Below are 20628 nucleotides of genomic sequence, written 5' to 3' on the forward strand. Positions count from 1 at the left end.
ATTTAAGTAAAATTTATTTCCCGAGTTACTCGATTGGTATAAATCCAATGACCTGCCACGGTCACACTTCATTCATAGTTCGGAAATTTGTCGGTTGCTGGAATTTGTAGACGAATTTATATTTAATTTTTAAGCACTTGGTAATTAACTAATCGACGTTCATTTCGAAGTGACCCCCGACAAACTAAATAGTTTTCGGATAAATCGCGGGCCCAGTCACGGAGTGACCCCCAACGAGCCGAAAACCTTGGCATCCGGGTCCAACGTAGCACTTTCTTTTTGTCCGCGGCGGAGAAAAATCAATATACGCATGGGGTATAGAAATCGAATCTCGGCGCATATATAGTATAGATTACAGACAAGTAATCTGGGGGACAAGCGAACGTCCGCCCCCCGAAACGATAATCAAATCAGCGTGAAAATATGTATGCGACACGGCCGCAAATCTTCGGAAGAAACCCAGTTTGGCCATGAATCATGCAATTGAATGGGCCCATTATGTACTATATATGTACATATGCATTCTGATTTAGTGTCTGTTCTCCATTCGCAGATATCGGGAATCCGGCTGCCACAATGGGTTCCCTGTTCCGCAGCGAGGAAATGGCGCTGTGCCAGCTGTTCCTGCAGAGCGAGGCGGCCTACGCCTGCGTCTCCGAGTTGGGAGAACTGGGATTGGTCCAGTTCCGAGATGTGAGTAGGACGGGTTACATAAAGATGCGGTCGAGACAGCCGCACGACTAACCATAAGCCACAAGCATACCTCTTACCTCATTAGCGAATTCGGTATTCCATGAAACGTTCCCTTTAACGCGAATGCAAAGTAAATGCAAAGCTGGTGACACCAGCCACAAAATGCATAGTATAACTACGTGTGTTACCTCATTTAAATGAAATTGAAAAATATAGTGGCATAAGTTTAGTGCTATAGCTTGATCGCACACATGAAGTAGCTTTGAGATCCCCCAATAACGATCTACTCTTTTGAAATCCGCAGCTCAATCCCGATGTCAACGCCTTCCAGAGGAAGTTCGTCAACGAGGTGCGCCGCTGCGATGAGATGGAGCGCAAGCTGCGTTACCTGGAGAAGGAGATCAAGAAGGACGGCATACCGATGTTGGACACCGGGGAGAGTCCCGAGGCCCCGCAGCCCCGCGAGATGATCGACCTGGAGGTATACGCCGTCATACTCCCTGTTTTCTGCTAAACACTCTTGAACTTATATGGCTTTCTTGTCTGCTGCTCAGGCCACCTTTGAGAAACTGGAGAACGAGTTGAGGGAGGTGAATCAGAACGCCGAGGCCCTGAAGCGCAATTTTCTGGAGCTGACCGAGCTGAAGCACATTTTGCGCAAAACCCAGGTGTTCTTCGATGAGGTAAGCTGCGGCATAAGTAACTCCACATGGGTATCAGCTAACAAACTGCGATCGGTTACCGATTTACCACTAACAAATGCCGGCCATTGAAGCGGCCGGTAACTAACCAACTTTTCTAAGCAATAACCAATTTCCCAACCGACAACACAAGTGTGGCAGCCACGACTTCTAGTCACATAAGCAATCTATCCCAAACTACACTCTAAAATGATTTCCCCGTATCTCCCTACTCGGCACGTATATCCTCCTTCTCCGCTTCCAAAGGCAAACGATGTGTGCTTTCTTACCCTTCAGTTTCAGTTTGTACATATATATAGTAATGTGCGTTTGATATCAGTTGATGGTTATTGTTTCTTTCGGACGTGTTCCTGGGCAATCAGAGGAAAGCCTTGGGGCAGTAGGTTCTAAAATATAATAAAACAAAGGGTTTTGGAACCCCTTTTCCTTCTGGTTGCTTGTGAGGAACACATCCGCGTTGTACCCTTTCAAATGCTTCGTTTTCCCCAACACTCTGTTTATACATATGTATATATATGTACCTAGATGTTTGTACAACCTTATTGTTTATTATTAATTTTTTGACTCTTCGGTTACTTTATTATGCGTTTTACATTTTGTTTTTCCATATCAATCAATACACAATCAATCAACCAACAAACCAACCAACACCTCCCCGACCAAAAATCAATAAACCGAAAAACCAAACCGCACACAACACGTACACCCACCAAAAACACCACCCAATGACCCAAGTCGGTGCCCACGGTGTACAAGTCGAGTAGCGCATACTCATCCAGCAAATATCGGCGATATCCGCAGATGGCCGACAACCAAAACGAGGACGAGCAGGCGCAGCTGCTGGGCGAGGAGGGTGTCCGGGCCAGCCAGCCGGGCCAGAATTTGAAGCTTGGGTAAATATTGATGCGGACCTGGGAGCTGGGAGCACGGACGACGGACCACGACGGGAACAGGGGAAAACTAAACTCAGGCCAAGACCCACTCGCCTTCGCTCTCCTGCTCCTCTCACTCCTTGCTGTTTGTGTTCTACGCGTCCATGTCGCATCCATGTACCTTTGATGAGTGTTCCATGTTTTCCACGAGCTAGGCTGTCGAATTGATTTCAAACATAAGCACATTGTCTACTTGTTTGCTCTGGTGTCGGTTTCCAAAACTATGCCTAATCCAATCTAACCCAATCCAATCCAATCCCATACCCCACATGCCCACAAAACCCAAAAACAAACTTTCGGCGGCGGTTCTACTAACCACTTTCTAAGAGTTAACTCCAAGCTAACCTGTTCGTAAGTCGAGTCGAAATGACCTTTGCCCACCATTCACACTTTCTAGCAAGAAGGCGGCGTTAACCAAACGACCGAGTCGATGACCCGCGCCTTGATCACGGACGAGGCACGCACCGCTGGTGCCTCCATGGGTCCCGTACAGCTCGGGTACGTATCCAGCAGGCCAGCTTCGGAAGCGGGAAAGACGCACACTCGGGCGTGGGCCGCAGTTCCGTCGGCAGGCAAATACTCTTTGGGCGGATAAGAGTGTACATAATGGGATAAATTGTAATTTTAAATGGTGTACTTTTGGTTATCTTAACCCATTGGGTCTTATATTTACTCTAATCTACTCTTTGTTCGATTTGTTTATACATATGTACATACCCAGAGATCCTATCTGTAATAGTATCACATAAAGTAATCAGATTAGTGCCGCCCAGGGAGCTTTTGCCTTGCCCAATCTTTTTTAGCTCTTAACCAACGAAATGCCACACAAAATTATTGCTTACTGCCGCCAACGCCAAACTAACCATCTCAGAACGCCAATGCAGCTGCGCCGCCACAGAGAAAGATTAACCGAACCATGTCCATTTATAACGTCCAGCTTGGAGTCTCCTGGAGTTTCGAGCAATAATTTTCTGTGCAAGATCCCAAAATGACACATCGAAAGCCACTAAATTAAACGTCGTTCTCTTCTTATGCTCCTCTCTTCCCCACACAAAAATGTCCAACCGAAAAATAATGTTGAAAATATAGTTACATGGAGAAATCAAACGAACGTGAGGATTATCTTCCATGGTTGGTACCCTGCCCCTTCAAAAAAAAAAAAAAAAAAAGAACATGACTAGGTCAAACAATCAGTCAAACTCGTATCCATTAGCCAACGAACAGCGCTCATCAATCGTATTTGTATTCGTATTCGTATTCGATCGGTCAATCAGATGTATATAGAAACATGTCATTAGCTTCGCTCGCCTCGCCTCGCCTTGCCTCCCAGCACCGCCCCGCATCCTGTCCGGAACTCAGAGTGCCACCTAGAGTGCTAACGTGTCACCCATTCAACCGATCCCACCCCGTGCCTCATTCATCCCGATCCTCGCTCTCGTAACGCCTCGCGCGTCCATTGGTAACTTGTGCTTGAGAGTTTAGTTTTCCTTGTTTGTCGTAAATAACCGGAATGACTTTGTTGGATAGCCCGTAGCGGAGATCTCTCACTAATAGCTGCTTCCTAATACCCTCTAGCTTCGTGGCTGGCGTCATCCTGAGGGAGCGACTGCCGGCCTTCGAGCGGATGCTGTGGCGCGCCTGCAGGGGCAACGTCTTCCTGCGCCAGGCGATGATCGAGACGCCGCTGGAGGATCCCACCAATGTAAGTATCAACTGGGTTGGTGGTCATCTAAAACATCCACCTAAATGAATCAGTTACCTAATAATTTATTTGTTTCGCATTTTCAGGGCGACCAGGTGCACAAGTCCGTGTTCATCATCTTCTTCCAGGGTGACCAGCTGAAGACGCGCGTCAAGAAGATCTGCGAGGGCTTCCGGGCCACGCTCTATCCTTGCCCTGAAGCTCCAGCCGATCGGCGAGAGATGGCCATGGGTGTGATGACCCGCATCGAAGATCTGAACACCGTGCTCGGCCAAACGCAGGACCATCGCCATCGTGTGCTAGTCGCTGCGGCAAAGAACCTTAAGAACTGGTTCGTCAAGGTGCGCAAGATCAAGGCAATCTACCATACGCTGAATCTCTTCAATCTGGACGTGACCCAGAAGTGTCTGATCGCCGAGTGCTGGGTGCCGCTGCTGGACATTGAAACCATCCAGCTGGCCTTGCGCCGTGGAACCGAAAGATCGGGATCGTCGGTGCCGCCAATTCTCAACCGGATGCAGACGTTCGAGAATCCGCCGACCTACAATCGAACGAACAAGTTTACGAAGGCCTTCCAGGCATTGATCGATGCCTATGGCGTGGCCAGCTATCGGGAAATGAATCCGGCACCCTACACGATCATCACCTTTCCCTTCCTGTTCGCCGTGATGTTTGGAGACTTGGGCCACGGAGCTATCATGGCGCTCTTTGGTCTCTGGATGATTCGAAAGGAGAAGGGACTGGCGGCTCAGAAGACGGACAACGAGATTTGGAACATTTTCTTCGGCGGACGGTACATCATCTTCCTCATGGGCGTCTTCTCCATGTACACGGGTCTTATATACAACGATATATTCTCAAAGTCGCTGAATATCTTTGGATCGCATTGGCATTTGTCCTACAACAAGTCCACCGTGATGGAAAACAAGTTCCTGCAGTTGAGCCCGAAAGGCGACTACGAGGGCGCTCCGTATCCGTTCGGCATGGACCCCATTTGGCAGGTGGCGGGAGCCAATAAGATCATCTTCCACAACGCTTACAAAATGAAGATTTCGATCATTTTCGGTGTTATCCACATGATCTTCGGTGTGGTGATGAGCTGGCACAACCATACGTATTTCCGGAACAGGATCTCCCTGCTATACGAGTTCATTCCCCAGCTGGTCTTTTTGCTGCTGCTGTTCTTCTACATGGTTTTGTTGATGTTCATCAAGTGGATCAAATTTGCCGCCACCAATAATAGTGAGCTTTTTCCTTTTAACCTTCTATTTGGCTGGAGTTTAATGACATCGTTATCCCATTTAGAGCCCTACTCCGAAGCCTGCGCGCCTTCAATCCTGATCACCTTTATCGACATGGTGCTTTTTAACACGCCCAAGCCACCTCCGGAGAAATGTGAAACCTATATGTTCATGGGCCAGCACTTCATCCAGGTGTTATTTGTCCTGGTTGCCGTCGGCTGCATTCCCGTAATGTTGCTAGCCAAGCCGCTGCTCATCATGCAGGCCCGCAAGCAGGCGAACGTAAGTAGACGCTAGTTCGATGCACCCCATTACTTTCATAGAAAGGCGTTCCATCTACATCACAACATATCCAAGCACCTCGCACTCCAAACTCTCCACCTTATACTAACTGCTTCTCGTTTATTTGTGCTCCCGATTAACAAAATTATAACCCCCAACCAAATCCACACCGAATAAACTAAAACACTTCAATCCACAAACCGTAGGAAGAGGTTAGTCGTGTCGTTTATTGTCGATGTTAAATCGAACTTCTCTAATTGCATAATTAAATTTAAATAGTATAATATGCTGTCAATACTTTTTCCTTTAGAGAAGTTCGACTTTAGTGCCCCCAAATGTTCGTCTTTAACGCAGTTAGTAATATACTTCACTTGCAGGTACAGCCCATTGCAGGAGCCACTTCAGATGCAGAAGCCGGCGGCGTGTCCAATGGCGGCTCACACGGTGGTGGCGGTGGCCATGAGGAGGAAGAGGAGCTCTCCGAGATCTTCATTCACCAGAGCATCCACACCATCGAGTACGTCCTAGGTTCGGTATCCCACACCGCTTCCTATCTCCGATTGTGGGCGCTTTCCTTGGCCCATGCCCGTAAGTAATCGATGCAGTAGTACAACCTAAACAATTACTTAAGCGAAGCATTCTTACCTGACAGAGTTGGCTGAGGTGCTGTGGACCATGGTCCTCTCGATTGGCTTGAAGCAGGAAGGGCCGGTGGGTGGCATCGTATTGACCTGCGTGTTTGCCTTCTGGGCCATTCTCACCGTTGGCATTCTGGTACTCATGGAGGGCTTGTCTGCCTTCCTGCACACGCTGCGTCTCCATTGGTAAGTCACCTAATCCCCGAGAAATATGAAATGGTATCTAATTGAACGGCTTTCTTATAGGGTCGAGTTCCAGAGCAAGTTCTACAAGGGCCAGGGTTACGCCTTCCAACCCTTCTCGTTTGATGCCATCATAGAAAACGGAGCTGCAGCCGCCGAGGAGTAAATGAAGCGGAATCGGTCAGAGCAACAACCAAAGCACGTTGAGAGTCTCATTGCGTTATATGAAATTAACTATCCAAATAAGTGGAATCTACCAGTTACAGTAACAAACATATATGTACGTTTTAATGTTTAATTGTCGTGAATTTATCTATGTATGTATATCGTATAGCCCCAGCAAGCGTTAGATTGCTAACAATATTTAATGTTCTTCGTAGACGTTCTCGTGTTTATTAACTATACTTGTAAACTCAAATAAATAGCAAAAGCTAACCCCTTGGGGTTGGCACCAAAAGAAGCTTGCAGTTGGGAATGTTTATTGGCATTCAATGGGACATCAGTTGATTGATGGCGGAAACGAATTTGCTGAGATTTTCCGGGTTCGTTTCATAGGGCTTTAGGGCTGTAAAGTCCAGAGTAGCTAGCTGGGCATCCAAGTCGGTAACTTTGCAGTAATACAGATAGTTTTCAGCGGCCAGTTGCTTGGCCAACTCCAGTTGGTGATTGTCCATGAGCGTGTCATTTATCACAATGAGTCCAGGTTTATGGTTATTTAGTATATCCATGCAAGTTCCGGCTCCCGCATGTCCAATAATTAGGTCTGCGGACTTAACGTCCTCTATATTTGGACGGAATTTGTACTGCTCTATCTGGATTCCGTAGTTCTTTCTTATCAATTGTATTTCATCGTCTGTTAATGGTTGCGAATTTCCGTGCTGTATGACGAGTTTGGTGCATTTCCGTTTCTGCAGAGCTTTGAGTGCGGGTTCCGAAGATGCAGTTGATATTAGAGCATCGAATTTGGTGGTGCCCACGGTAATGTAAACTGTGTTTAAATGCATTTTCGGTAAATAGTTAAACAACAAGACACAGCTGTTCCGACTTGTGCTTCCTCTTCGCCTTTGCCATTCAGCCGGCGTAACTCAAACGCCGTTCAATTAAATGCCAGCTTGGAAGTTTAAAACACCGGCCATAACCGTTACTTTAGCTACTAGGCCTGCAGTAAATAAGTAAAAAGAGTATTGAAATAGTTGTAAGCAATAATTATTTAAGCAAAATGCTTAAATTCAATTTTAAACGTAAGTATTCGTAAGGACTGTAACCCTCAGTTTATTTCGCTCTCACGCAGCCAAAGTGCGAATTTCGCGCACGCGATCGCCATCTCGCTCATTGTGCTTCCATTCCATTTCCATCTCAGCTTGTTTATTCCGTTTATTCAGTTCTCAACCGTTAGCCGTAACGGTTGTGCCCGCGCTCGTCGGGAAAATACACGAAAGAACTGTGCTCCGTTTAGTAATAGTCCCTTGGCAAATTGCATTTTGATTAGTTTGGCAGCTCAGCCTTAGTTCAAGTGATTTGTTTACATTTAATTCAATTAATTAGGCGTCTGCCAGGCTGCCAACAGTGAGTGTGCGCTTGTGTGTGTGACCGACCACGAATCAGTGTCGCGCCAACGTAACGGGAAAGGTGCGAAAGAGTCCGACAAACGGTTTTCCAGGACGGAGGTGAAACGGTAAATTAAATTATTCCCACGTTTCGAATGCTGCGTATGTGTGGGTGTGGGCGATTTGTGCGTGTGTGTGCACTGAGAAAAATGCAATGACATGGCGATCATTTTGCACTACCATTAAACTAAAAATATAAGTAAATTAAACGATTTGAGCGCAAATCTTTGTGTGCTGTGAAACGCATCAAGTATTTAACTATCCTAGGTGCAAGAGTATTACATGATATAATTATAAATTTGCCATGCGCTTTTCGCTTTAATTTTTCTTTCTGTGCTTGCCGGCTGCTGTTTGCACGTCGGAAGGTAATTGACTAATCAACACTTCGTTTAATTTCGTTTTTATATCTGCACCCTCCCCATTTGTTTATTTGGCAAACGCTTTTCAAGTTTGCCTGCCATCTGGCAGCGATTAATATAAAAAAAAACAAACACTTTCTAGCCTCAAATGCTCGATATTACGAGAATAAGACGCTCACGCAGGACCCATAAATATGCCGGCCAGAAACTTTCCTTTCCTTATGATCGCCAATCTATGGTGATCTCCCGCTTATTTACTATCCAAATTTGTAGAAATCATCTGGTACTGCCCCAAAATTCAATTAGAGCACCCGTGCAAATTATCGAGTTGCCAGCGATCGGTTATTCTATTTTTCCAACACCCCAGCCCCCCCTTCCACCCCTCAAAATACACACCCACACACTTACACACGCGTGGACCATCACTCAACGGTCAATAAATTGGCGCTCTCTTTTTTTTCTTGTTTTTGGGTTTGTTTTTGTTTTGATGGGCGAGCAAAAAGCCACGCGATTTAAATTTAATGTCTTAATCGTGGGCGTGTGAAGAACCAATATTTACATGTCTCTTGATTCTTTCTTGCCACCCCCACAACTTTCCCAATGATTTGTCAATATTCGCTTTCCCACTCGCAGGCGTTCATGTCCTTGTGTTTATTAACTGGCTGCACTGTGAGAAAAGCGAACGCTCTAGTCCTACAGATTGGTTCGACCGATCAAAAAGAAATGGTTAAATTTGAGCAAAGTTACACATGTTATCTAATTAGTTAGGAATTTTGAAGATTTCCAGCAAGCAATGCGTGAATCGAAGTGTACTAGCCTTATCCATAGCCATATGCTGACACATCGCCAGCGGCTTACACGCAGTTTATCAATGAAATATTGCTATAAATTGGATCCCCAACGAGCGCGAGCGACCCAGGGATACGGACCCCATGGAGGCGGGATGGAATGGAATGGGATGGGCGGAGTGGGCTGAGGCGGATGGAGGCGGCGTATCATTTGCAGCCTTATTTTAATGAAGGTCATCGTGCCAGCGGCGGGGTTGACTTCTGTACATGGTTGTCGGCGTTTAATTGCAGCAATTTGCAAAAACAGCAGCAGCATCAGCAGCAGCATCAACCGAAGGAGAACGAGCAGGGAGCTGCAGATGCTGCAAATGCTACAAATGCTACAGAAGCTGATCAAATTAATGCCATAACTCAATTAGCCGGCGGGCGTATTTGCATGAATATATAAGTTGATTTACGACAATGTTGTTGCCCGCTCAATTTGTGCTTAAACTTTTGCCAATTGATAATAGCGTCGCTGCTCTACGAGGAGACATCTGGGTTCAGCTACAATCTGTGACTGCTGAGGAAACTCACTTTTAGTATAAAGTAGTCCCAAGAATGGGTCCCCTGGCCATTGACATCGCGATAAGAACGTCTTCAAGCAGACATAATAATAGTAAACCGAATAGTGTTGCTATTCTAGCAGATTATTTTTAGAGCATATACAAATATACCTTTCTTCTTCATTTAGATGCAACTTTTCCCACTTTCATTGACTAAAATTCGACTTCCTGTCTGTATATCGTACTAATTGTTAAGATCACGATCGCAGTCTATTAACATGTATTTTTAACGCTCTTCCTATTTAAAAATAATTCCTTAGTTATTAAGTGTAAAAATCAATTATCGCCTTGCTCTAATTTACTGCGAAAATCATCATAATTGTGTGGGTTACTTGTGGATTTGATTCGGATGATTGGAAATGCCCCACGCATATTCCAACTCCACCGACAACTTCTGAATGGGAAATATCGCGAATTTAAATATATATTTCAGTCGATGACATTGGCAGTGGGAAACACCCTTCCCATCCAGACAGTTGCAAGTGGCTCCCCAACGGAGCTCCACTAAAAAACCCGCTGGGTGACTTAAGCTTATAGTCCAGTCGCCGCGTAAGCCAGTCATTAATATTTTCCAGTCTTAGTGGGTGTGTTTCATTTTTACAACTGTGCACGAGCACAAGTATTATTTAAACCCTTTCCATTCAAATTTATTAATGACATTTATCTATACATCAAGAACAAGTGCATCTGATTTTTCAAATACTTTGTCCTGCCAGAACCAAGAGTTCTTGTTTTGAGTAGCGTATAAAAACGTCTTTATCGACTAAGATACTCTGCTGGATAATACATCAATTTGTTTATTACGTAAGCAATGATTTTTTGCTACTCGTTGTAAAATCATACACTTGTTTTCCCCATCGACGATGAGCTAATGAATCAGTTACGTTCTCGACGACCCCTTCTGAGCAGCAAACTAAACGGTCTCCTACTCGAAAAACGAAAGCCCTGTTCGCAAGCCCCTTCCTGTGGCTTCGCTTGTCAGCCACAAGGACATGGCTCATGCGCAATTTACGCAATTTAATCGGCACACCAGATAGCCAAAGGGGTTGGCCCTGGGGCAGAGAAACCACTTAAGTGGAACCCCGAGATTGCAGGCTGCGCAACCTGCAGTTGGATATCGTATTACTTGGGCTTATATTGAAAGCTAGAGCGGAAGTGGTTGTGCAAGTGGTTGCCCAGATCCTGCTTCCTGTTTAAGGAATCGGAACTGCTTTTACCTTATTAGGCTACGACTTAATCTTTTTGTTCATCATTGTAAAGTTTGTTTCATCTTCTACTGCAGCCATCATGGTCGTTAAGGAGATACCGCTCCACGAGAATCTAAACATGGAAAGCCGACCGATGAATGCCGCTACGCCCACCACTACCACCACTTTCTCGAAAGGCGGGCGTCGCTATAGTGTGTCCTTGACCACCGCCATTCTGCTGGCCTCCTTCTTCATCTGCACCCTGCTAGCAGTGGGCTTTATCGTCTATAACTTTGCCACATGCGCTGAACTGGAGCCCGATTCCGATGAGGATATCGTTTGCACCAGCTACCATTTGAGGAGGTTGAAGGCTGGTCATGATGACGCACCTAAATACGATCGAGATGTCCGTCTGCCGCACTCCATTCGCCCACTGAAGTACAACATCACGATCGAACCGCAGCTCAGCGGCAACTTCACATTTGCCGGTAGTGTTCAGATCAGGATAAGGGTGCTGGAGGATTGCTATAACATCACCATGCACGCTGAGGAGCTGAACATATCGCGTAGCGACGCCTCCGTCCACCGAGTGCTGAACAATGGAGAACCGGAAGGCGACGGTCTGCGGATTCACAAACAGTACCTGGTGGGGGCCAAACAGTTCTTCGTGATCGAGCTGTATGACAAGCTGCTCAAAGATGTGGAGTACGTGGTGCATCTACGCTTTGATGGCATTATCCAGGACTATCTGCAGGGATTTTACCGCAGCTCCTACGAGGTGCACAACGAGACGAGGTGGGTAGCTTCTACCCAGTTCCAGGCCACAGATGCCCGACGAGCTTTTCCCTGCTTCGATGAGCCCGCCCTGAAGGCCAACTTTACGTTGCACATCGCTCGTCCTCGCAACATGACCACCATATCCAATATGCCGATTGTGTCCAGCAACGACCAGTGAGTATTGCTTTTGTTATCAATGTAATCACTCTCTTTAAGCGTGGTCTTTGAACTCCTTAGCGCCACCATGCCAAGCTATGTGTGGGATCACTTTGCCGAATCGCTGCCCATGTCCACCTATCTGGTGGCCTATGCCATATCCGACTTTACGCACATCTCATCGGGTAACTTTTCCGTCTGGGCTCGAGCGGATGCCATCAAGTCGGCCGAGTATGCACTGTCTGTTGGTCCCAGGATACTTACATTCCTGCAGGACTTCTTCAATGTAACGTTCCCCCTGCCGAAGATCGACATGATTGCTCTACCAGAGTTCCAAGCGGGCGCCATGGAGAACTGGGGTCTAATTACCTTTAGGGAGACTGCAATGCTTTATGATCCAGGAGTAGCCACGGCCAATAACAAACAGCGAGTGGCATCGGTTGTGGGTCACGAGTTGGCCCACCAGTGGTTCGGTAACCTGGTAACACCGAGCTGGTGGTCGGATATTTGGCTAAACGAGGGATTTGCCAGCTACATGGAGTACCTGACGGCCGATGCAGTTGCGCCCGAGTGGAAGCAGTTGGACCAATTTGTGGTTAATGAGCTGCAAGCAGTGTTCCAACTGGACGCCCTTTCCACATCCCACAAGATCTCCCACGAGGTGTTCAATCCGCAGGAGATTTCAGAAATCTTCGATAGAATTTCCTACGCCAAGGGTTCAACTATTATTCGCATGATGGCCCACTTCCTCACAAATCCAATTTTCCGTCGGGGTCTCAGCAAATACCTGCAGGAAATGTAAGACCTTTGAGAATGATAACCGATTTATACTCGTATATACTAATATTGAGCCGCTTTCAGGGCTTACAACTCTGCAACGCAGGACGATCTATGGCATTTCCTTACCATAGAAGCGAAATCCTCTGGGTTGCTGGACAATAGCAGAAGTGTTAAGGAGATCATGGACACGTGGACACTGCAAACCGGCTATCCGGTGGTCAAGGTGTCGAGGCATCCCAACTCCGATGTGATTCGTCTGGAGCAGGTTCGCTTTGTGTACACCAACACCACCAGGGAGGATGAGAGTCTCCTGTGGTACATACCCATTACGTTTACCACTGACTCCCAGTTGAATTTTGCCAACACCCGTCCGACTACATGGATGCCGCGTACTAAGCTGTACGAGCTGGAGAACAGGGAACTCTCCTTGGCCAAGTGGTTCATTTTCAACGTTCAACAGACAGGTTACTATCGCGTCAACTACGATCTAGAAAACTGGATGGCGATCACAGAACACCTGATGGATGTGGACAACTTCGAGGACATTGCACCTGCGAACCGTGCTCAGTTGATCGATGATGTGATGAATTTGGCCAGAGGTTCTTATTTGTCCTATGAAACCGCCATGAATCTGACCCGCTACCTGGGCCATGAACTTGGTCATGTGCCGTGGAAGGCGGCCGTCAGCAACTTCATTTTTATCGACTCCATGTTCGTCAACTCCGGCGACTACGACCTTCTAAAGGTTTGCTTTTAACCATTGGGCGTGCTATAAATATTATTTAATATTCTTGTTTCTCACAGAACTATCTGCTTAAGCAGTTGAAGAAGGTCTACGACCAAGTAGGCTTCAAGGACTCGCAGGACGAATCTGAGGACATCCTGGTGAAGCTGAAGCGTGCCGATATTCTGAGCATGGCCTGTCATTTGGGTCACCAAGAGTGCATCGCGGAGGCCAGCAGGCACTTCCAGAACTGGGTGCAGACGCCGAATCCAGATTCAAATAATCCGTAAGAAATCAACGTACTAATCAATACACTCTACATGTTTGCCATAAATTATTATTATTTTTTGTTCAGCATTGTGCCAAATCTCAGAGGAGTCGTTTACTGCTCTGCGATACAATACGGCACCGAGTACGAATGGGACTTTGCTTTCGAGCGCTTTTTGAAGACGAACGTGCCTGGGGAGAAGGATCTGCTGTTGAATGCCCTCGGCTGCTCCAAGGAGCCCTGGTTGCTCTATCGTTTCTTGCGTCGCGGCATTTCCGGCCAGCATATCCGGAAACAGGACTTGTTCCGGGTATTCGCAGCAGTTTCCAGCACGGTTGTGGGTCAGAACATAGCCTTTGATTTCCTGCGCAACAACTGGCAGGAGATCAAGACCTAGTAAGTGGCGAAATAGTCGCTATATTTCACGCAGTACTGAAGGGATTACATTTTTTCCAGCATGGGCTCACAGATGTCCAGCATCCACACGTTGTTCAAGTTCGCCACGAAGGGCTTCAACTCCAAGTTCCAGCTGGGCGAGTTTGAGAACTTTGTGAAGGACGCCCACTGGGACTACGACAGGCCTGTGCAACAGATCGTGGAGCACATCGAGACCAGCGTCGACTGGATGAACAAGAACTACAAGTCGATCGTGAGGTGGCTGGAGAACGAGGCGCAAGCGTAAGGAACGGATCCTGCGGCTTGGCTGGATCTAGGCTGCAGCAGTATTAGATTTCGCAGCTGCAACTGCATGGGTTGGGCCACCAATGCATTTATGTCTAGTATTTATGTCGCGTGTTTTACCAATTCAGAGTCGCCAAAGAGAGAAAGCCCTTGGCAGATCGTCCAGAGCATCACGTTTTTCATTACTTTTAATGTATGCCTTCTTTTCATAACAATTATGAGAGTCTTGTAATTTTAATTTGTACTTAAATGTAATTGTAAATGTAAATGGAATTATAACATTGTTCGTCACTAAAAAGATATGTAAAGCCTATTCCCGTTTCACAGCCTGGTTTTTCCATTTCGGAACTCTGATCACATTTGCAAACATCAAGGTGCCCACAAAGACCAGCGCGGTGCCCAGCCAGTGCCACCAGGTGAATGGATTACGGAAGTACATGATCGAAAAGACCAGCGAGATGAACTTGCGGAGTGTGAGGATCAGAGTCACCGTCAGTGAGCTGCATTCCGTGGTCAGGGTGTAAACGGAGCTGATGCACAAATGCTGCGCCAGCACGTTGCCCAATAAGTACAGCAGGATTAGTGGCACTGCCACGCCCAGGAGTGGCAACTGGTAGGATTCGCCAGCGAACGCCAAAAGCCAGTGCGTCCGTATGTCGTCATGCATGAGCAGGAAGGCGGGCAGTGGCAACAGGTGGGTGTAATACAACGCTTCCCTGGCGCACTTGCCATGACGTCGATACAGCAACTCCTGGGTAATGCCCATGTAGGAGGACACAAATAGAGCCAGCACCAAGAGTGCCACGCCCAACAGCCACCAGAACGTATCCGTCTCGGCGCCACTGTCCAAATTCTCCCTCTTACCCACCAAATCCGGACTGGAGAAATATGTGCAGACAAAAATGCCCACGCTGATCATGAGCACCGATATGTACTGACTCAACCGGTAGCTCCTCTTCAGGATCAACGTGCCCAGGCACATGTTGGAGATCAGCGAACCGCCGCGGATGATCATGTGCAGTGTCATTGGAACATTGAACTTGAACACGTAGTTGTTACACACGCTGGTCAGAAAAAACATGGCCACAAGAAGCGCATAGTCGCGCAAGCTGATCACTCTCTGAGCCAGGCCAAACTTCGAGGTGAAAATGAAGCCCTCGAGGGCAATAAATGCAAACTGGGCGCCAGTTATAAGGTTTCCAGCGCCGGGATCCAGTTTAACCAGGAGCTCCAGGAAGACGACGCCACTGCAGCAGCCCAAGAAAACGCCGCAGATGGCCGAAATAGCGCGGATGGATAAATACATGAACTCGGCCAACGAAAGTAGACGATTCCCACCAACTTTAACCTACGATCTGGGCCATGACAAGCTTTCAAGCCAACTTTCTTTCTCTTCGGCCATACAAAACGTAAACAAAGACAACAGGTGGTTATCGATAGAGATCGGTTCGGGCACAGCTGATTTTGGTCTATCGAAAGTTATTCTAATTCAAATATTTACAAGCGAAACAGAAAAGATTTATGATTTTAAGAGAATATTTTATTTAATGTATATTACATTCAAAACCAAACTTAAATATGCTGCCTAATCACAATCGAAATATTCGCACCAACAGTCTTTTACAACAATTACAAAATACAATGATGAATGCTAAGAAAGAAATTTTACAGATGAGCAAATTAATGGTATATAACTTATTTTTCCTTTTCCAGCAAGGCAATAATTTTGTTCAACTTCTCCGTCTGCTGGGCCTCGAAATTGTCCAGTCTCTTGGACACTAACTGCGTCAGCTTCTCAAATCTCATGTCGATGTGCTCCTTGAGGATTGCGACATCGTTGGAAGGCGATGCTGCCTCCTGGGCTTGTTCCTTCGCCCGCGGGGAATAGCCCTTCATCAGGCTCATGAACTGCTCGAACTTTTCGGCCTGCTCCTCCTTCTTCAAGGGACTCGTGCCCCCTCTTTGCAGCAGCTCCTGGATTCGCTGCGCATCCATTGGCCTGGGCATCTGGGTGGTTATGCCGTTGGGATTCGGCGCCACCTGGAGCAGGGCTCCGTAAACGCAGATTTCGCTGGCCGAGGTGAGCATCTTCAGGTTTAGGTCATTTATCCCGGATCGGTCGATTTCCATGTCATAGCGATAGGGTCGCACCGCAACCTCTGGGTCCTCCTCGTCGACGCAAGTGCCGTAAATGGTCTCGCAGTACTCCTGCAAGGGTCCAATGAACAGCTCCACCTTGGGAGCGCTGCAAATCAGGGTGAGCGCGGCGATTTTGAAGCGGTTCGGGATCTGGAAGCGCAGCTCACAAGGCGGCGGCGGATCCGCCGACTGCATGGAAAACAGCACGGCGCGATCCTCGTCGATCACATCGTCCAAGTCGGGCCTGCGGACAAAGGAGGTTGCGAAATCACTTGATGAAAACCAGTTTCGGGGCGTGGAATCCTTTGTCTCACTTCACAAAGACGTCTTCGTCGGACAAGCGGGTGGCCACCAGTTGGTCCAGCCCGTTGCCCGACAGTTGGGGCCAAGTGCAGCGCGCGGTGACCTTTTCGCACATGCTTTAAGTGACAAAAAGTGGGAATTTATGAAAGGAAATTTAGAAAACAGCTAAATTTAAAAATCAAAACACAAATATAGTGATGGCAAACGCGAACGATAACAGCTGCGGGGGATGCCAACCTGTTGCACAGCACAAACTAATTGGACATTTTTCGCTTGTGTAGCTCGACGCGCTATTCCAATAGGACCATACTCCGAGTCCAATCAGAGCAGGCACCGCAGCTGCGCACTACGTTTTTCCAACAGAACGGCAATCTCGCGGCCTGACAGCTGCGACCTTGGACGGCTCCCTTGTAGGTCAAACTTCAGCAGAATTCCCACACATTGCAGTCGCAGCGAAGGCGGCAGCTTGAGAACGAGTGCACAATTATCCGAAGAGTGATCAACGCAGCTAACATGGGCGGCAAGTACAAGATCGTGATGGTGCGCCACGGCGAGTCCGAGTGGAACCAGAAGAATCAGTTCTGCGGCTGGTACGACGCCAACCTCAGCGAAAAGGGTGAGTGATTACATCAATTCGAAGTTCAAACCACATATGTGGGATCGAAATTCTGATGTATGTACATCTAGTTCCCAGTGGCTGATCCTTTGCCATGACCAGTTTTACAATAGTTCTCCTTTTGCATTTGTCCAAATTAATCTTCTTTGACCTAGTGCAACATTATCTCATTCAAACTTTTCTGTGATAAAAATAGGTCTCTACAAACAAAAGCTTTCCAGCGCAATTTTCAGAAGCATCTAAATTTTAGATTGGTAAATTTTTAAAGTCAAAAATTTGCTATCTCATATGTTTGTAGCATTCAGATTATGCTTATGAGCATAATTTGATAGGTTATCGTCTTTATTTAACCCTAGTAATCAAATTAAATTAAACGCATGCCTTTCAATTAGATTAAATTGGCTTGAGTTTGTTACCCAACACGGCGTATACTTAATGTTATCCATATCCTTAATGTCCAAATAGGTCAGGAGGAGGCTCTAGCCGCCGGCAAGGCCGTCAAGGAGGCCGGCCTGGAGTTCGATGTGGCCCACACCTCGGTGCTGACCCGCGCCCAGGTGACGCTGGCTAGCATCCTGAAGGCCAGTGGCCACAAGGAGATCCCCATCCAGAAGACCTGGCGCCTGAACGAGCGCCACTACGGTGGACTCACTGGCCTGAACAAGGCCGAGACCGCCGCCAAGTACGGCGAGGCCCAGGTGCAGATCTGGCGTCGCAGCTTCGACACCCCGCCACCACCGATGGAGCCGGGCCATCCGTACTACGAGAACATCGTGAAGGATCCCCGCTACGCCGAGGGTCCCAAGCCGGAGGAGTTCCCCCAGTTCGAGTCTCTCAAGCTGACCATCGAGCGCACACTGCCCTACTGGAACGACGTCATCATTCCCCAGATGAAGGAGGGCAAGCGCATCCTGATCGCCGCCCACGGCAACAGCCTCCGTGGCATCGTCAAGCATTTAGACAGTGAGCATGGGAAATATGCCTAACATATCATCATTTTACCATATCCTTGTCCTATCCAGACCTCTCTGAGGACGCCATCATGGCCCTGAACCTGCCCACGGGCATTCCGTTCGTCTACGAGCTGGACGAGAACTTCAAGCCGGTGGTGTCGATGCAGTTCCTCGGCGACGAGGAGACCGTGAAGAAGGCCATCGAGGCCGTTGCCGCCCAGGGCAAGGCCAAGTAAGCACGCAGGGCAGACCTCATGAGAATCCACTCAAGCACGGCACAAGTCAGAGCATTCTGATTACGCTTCTGTTCAAGATGTAGCCAATCCCATTCGTTGTTGTTGTTCGCGTAGCAGTAATTGGTTCATCCCCACTACAGTTAATAAATAATTTATTATTACACTCAGAGGACAGGCGGAGGAGGCTTCATTTATTGTCCGGCTCACTTCTTCTTATTCTTTTTGCCGTCCTTGGCCAGTTCCAGACCCAGGATGCACTTGGGCGGCACCTTGTACGTTTCCGTGAGCAGCGTGTGCACAAATCGCACTTGGTTGCCCTGGATCTGCAGCTGCTCGTGTTTCTGGTGCGGCAGTTTCACCACACTGGTGCTGGCGGCGGCACCCTGCTTGCACAGCTTGATGAACTCGGCCAGGATGATGCCGTACGCCTCGATGTTGCTGACCAGCGTCACCTTCTTGTTGCCCGATCGCGTGGCCAGGGACATCTGGATGAGGGGCTTGCCGCTCGTGTCTTTGCCACTGCACATCTGATAGGAGTGCTCCATCTTGCTGGTGATGAGGGAGCACATCTCGCTTAGCGAAGCCTCCCTGTTTCCATACAGCTCGATCAGAGTGTCGTCGGGGCGCACCAGCTTGGTCAGCGGATGGAGGAGGCCATGTTTGCTCACGTACTCCCGCACAATCTTCTTGATCTGACCCGCCGGGATTCCCTCGCCCCGCTTGTAATTTAGCTTGGTGAAGAAGGCTGCCGTGACATCGGTCACTACGTACATCTCCTTGAGCTCGGAGTGGAAGAGGGGCGTTTCGGACGCCGCTCCATTGGCTTCGCCTGCCTTGACATCGGTTATAAAGTTCACCACTTCGGGGTGTTCCAGGTCCACAGATGTGATCTTATCCACTCCCTTGCTCTCCTCCCGCACCACAATGAAGCCTTGGTCCACCATTTCGGCCAGGAAGTTGGAGAGCTTTTTGTAGCGCGTCTTCTTTAGGTCGATTTGTTCCGTGGCCTCCGTGACCACATAGAGTCTGTAGAAATTGCTCGTCAGCAGAGGCAGGGGCAGCTTCTTTCCATTGTTTTTCAAGGCGGAGAGGAAGGCGTTCTTGAGTATAAGTTCCGGTGACGCTTCCTCCGCGGCTTCTTCGTCGGACTCGGGGCCTTCCTGGCTTTCCAAGGTCATAGCAGCAGTTTCCGTTTCCAGTTCCTCTGTTTGGGCCACGGAAGCGAAGGACACAGGAGCGGGAGTAGCTGGGCTGGCGGCCTTTCTCCTTTCCGCCTCAGACCCAAGAGCAGGGAAATCCTCGCCAGACAAGGCCTTTGTCTTGACCAGCGGGATTTGCTGCACCAGACTGGGCTCATGCGACCAGAGCTTGTCCCCAAAGAGGTGGAGCATCTTGATGGCCACACCGTGACCTCCGCACATGTACAGATCATCGCTGGAGCGAGCCAACTGGCCCACGCCCACTGCAGATTTGTTGTTTGTGAGGTTTACGGCCACTGAAACAGACAATGAAATCAATACTCGTTACCTGGGGAATCCCAAGCAGATACCCACTCAACTGTCCCTTTTTGAAGTGCCCGTACATGCTCAGTCCCACGCCCAGGGGCACCACTCCGGGCAGCATGAGGTCCGCTCCGTTCGTCAGCTTGGGCAGCACACCCTCGTGGGTGGTGAAATAGGGCAGGATGTCCGGAACGATCCACAGGGTGTACAGGGTGGGCACCAGTTGACCGCCGTCCAGCTCGAAGAACAACGGCAGCTTGTCCACGCAGTACACCACGCTCTGAACTCCGCCGTGCGTGAGGATCTTCACCTGGGTAACCGCCGCCTTCGCCGGCACCAGCTGATCCACGGACACATGGGGGAACGCCGCCTCCACGCGCTGCCGGAACTTCTTGCTATCGGATCCCTTGAGGGCAGCACTGCTCTTGGGTCTGTACGGCTTGAGAAACATCTGTAGTTGGTGGTGTGCACTTGAGGAGTTCGTGTAATGGTTTGGAATGGACACATGCACAGTGAAAACAAATAACTGGCAATCGGGGGTGCTGCTTTGGCTATTTTCCCGCCAGTTTGAATAT

General features: G+C 48.2%; 7 protein-coding genes across 15 annotated transcripts; 3 read left to right on the forward strand and 4 right to left on the reverse strand.

The window, feature by feature from the left end:
* The first annotated feature begins 31 nt into the window (after positions 1-31).
* On the forward strand, positions 32-6832 carry LOC6730014 (V-type proton ATPase 116 kDa subunit a1). 8 transcript variants are annotated; one of them, XM_039295437.2, is made up of 13 exons: positions 32-140; positions 554-693; positions 998-1174; positions 1248-1376; positions 2724-2824; positions 3416-3457; positions 3902-4028; positions 4115-5270; positions 5334-5551; positions 5758-5763; positions 5929-6139; positions 6204-6375; positions 6436-6832. In XM_039295437.2, exons 2-13 carry the CDS (start codon positions 577-579, stop codon positions 6536-6538), a joined length of 2559 nt encoding a protein of 852 aa, XP_039151371.1. In that variant the 5' UTR covers positions 32-140; positions 554-576; the 3' UTR covers positions 6539-6832. The 8 variants fall into 8 exon arrangements, with proteins under 8 accessions (XP_039151371.1, XP_016036778.1, XP_039151372.1 ...); XM_016177746.3 differs by lacking the exons at positions 2724-2824; positions 3416-3457 and adding an exon at positions 2130-2287; XM_039295438.2 differs by lacking the exon at positions 5758-5763.
* On the reverse strand, positions 6736-7376 carry LOC6730015 (UDP-N-acetylglucosamine transferase subunit ALG13 homolog). The gene has a single exon (XM_002105273.4). The coding sequence runs from the start codon at positions 7374-7376 to the stop codon at positions 6861-6863; it is 516 nt and encodes a 171-aa protein (XP_002105309.1). The 3' UTR covers positions 6736-6860.
* Positions 7377-7499: 123 nt separating this feature from the next.
* On the forward strand, positions 7500-14617 carry LOC6730016 (aminopeptidase N). Of its 2 annotated transcripts, none has more exons than XM_016177753.3 (7): positions 7500-7613; positions 11014-11869; positions 11933-12649; positions 12713-13376; positions 13436-13641; positions 13711-14019; positions 14080-14617. In XM_016177753.3, the coding sequence occupies exons 1-7, from the start codon at positions 7592-7594 to the stop codon at positions 14303-14305; spliced, it is 3000 nt and encodes a 999-aa protein (XP_016036785.1). In that variant the 5' UTR covers positions 7500-7591; the 3' UTR covers positions 14306-14617. The 2 variants fall into 2 exon arrangements, with proteins under 2 accessions (XP_016036785.1, XP_016036784.1); XM_016177752.3 differs by lacking the exon at positions 7500-7613 and adding an exon at positions 7744-8047.
* Positions 14475-15745, reverse strand: LOC27207192 (UDP-xylose and UDP-N-acetylglucosamine transporter). The gene has a single exon (XM_016182926.2). It carries the CDS (start codon positions 15608-15610, stop codon positions 14615-14617), a length of 996 nt encoding a protein of 331 aa, XP_016036786.1. The 5' UTR covers positions 15611-15745; the 3' UTR covers positions 14475-14614.
* Positions 15746-15822: 77 nt separating this feature from the next.
* On the reverse strand, positions 15823-16997 carry LOC6730017. The gene is made up of 2 exons (XM_002105275.4): positions 16758-16997; positions 15823-16687 (listed from the first exon to the last, which is right to left on the reverse strand). The coding sequence occupies exons 1-2, from the start codon at positions 16859-16861 to the stop codon at positions 16000-16002; spliced, it is 792 nt and encodes a 263-aa protein (XP_002105311.1). The 5' UTR covers positions 16862-16997; the 3' UTR covers positions 15823-15999.
* Positions 16998-17074: 77 nt separating this feature from the next.
* On the forward strand, positions 17075-18720 carry LOC27209439 (phosphoglycerate mutase 1). The gene is made up of 3 exons (XM_016184871.3): positions 17075-17362; positions 17828-18325; positions 18385-18720. Exons 1-3 carry the CDS (start codon positions 17260-17262, stop codon positions 18549-18551), a joined length of 768 nt encoding a protein of 255 aa, XP_016036787.1. The 5' UTR covers positions 17075-17259; the 3' UTR covers positions 18552-18720.
* LOC6739788 (eukaryotic translation initiation factor 2D) lies at positions 18687-20607 on the reverse strand. Its single transcript, XM_002076644.4, has 2 exons — positions 20105-20607; positions 18687-20046 (listed from the first exon to the last, which is right to left on the reverse strand). The coding sequence occupies exons 1-2, from the start codon at positions 20502-20504 to the stop codon at positions 18755-18757; spliced, it is 1692 nt and encodes a 563-aa protein (XP_002076680.1). The 5' UTR covers positions 20505-20607; the 3' UTR covers positions 18687-18754.
* Between the last annotated feature and the right edge of the window lie 21 nt (positions 20608-20628).

The sequence above is a fragment of the Drosophila simulans genome, chromosome 3R, assembly GCF_016746395.2.
Source record: "Drosophila simulans strain w501 chromosome 3R, Prin_Dsim_3.1, whole genome shotgun sequence".
NCBI classification, from domain to species: domain Eukaryota; kingdom Metazoa; phylum Arthropoda; class Insecta; order Diptera; family Drosophilidae; genus Drosophila; species Drosophila simulans.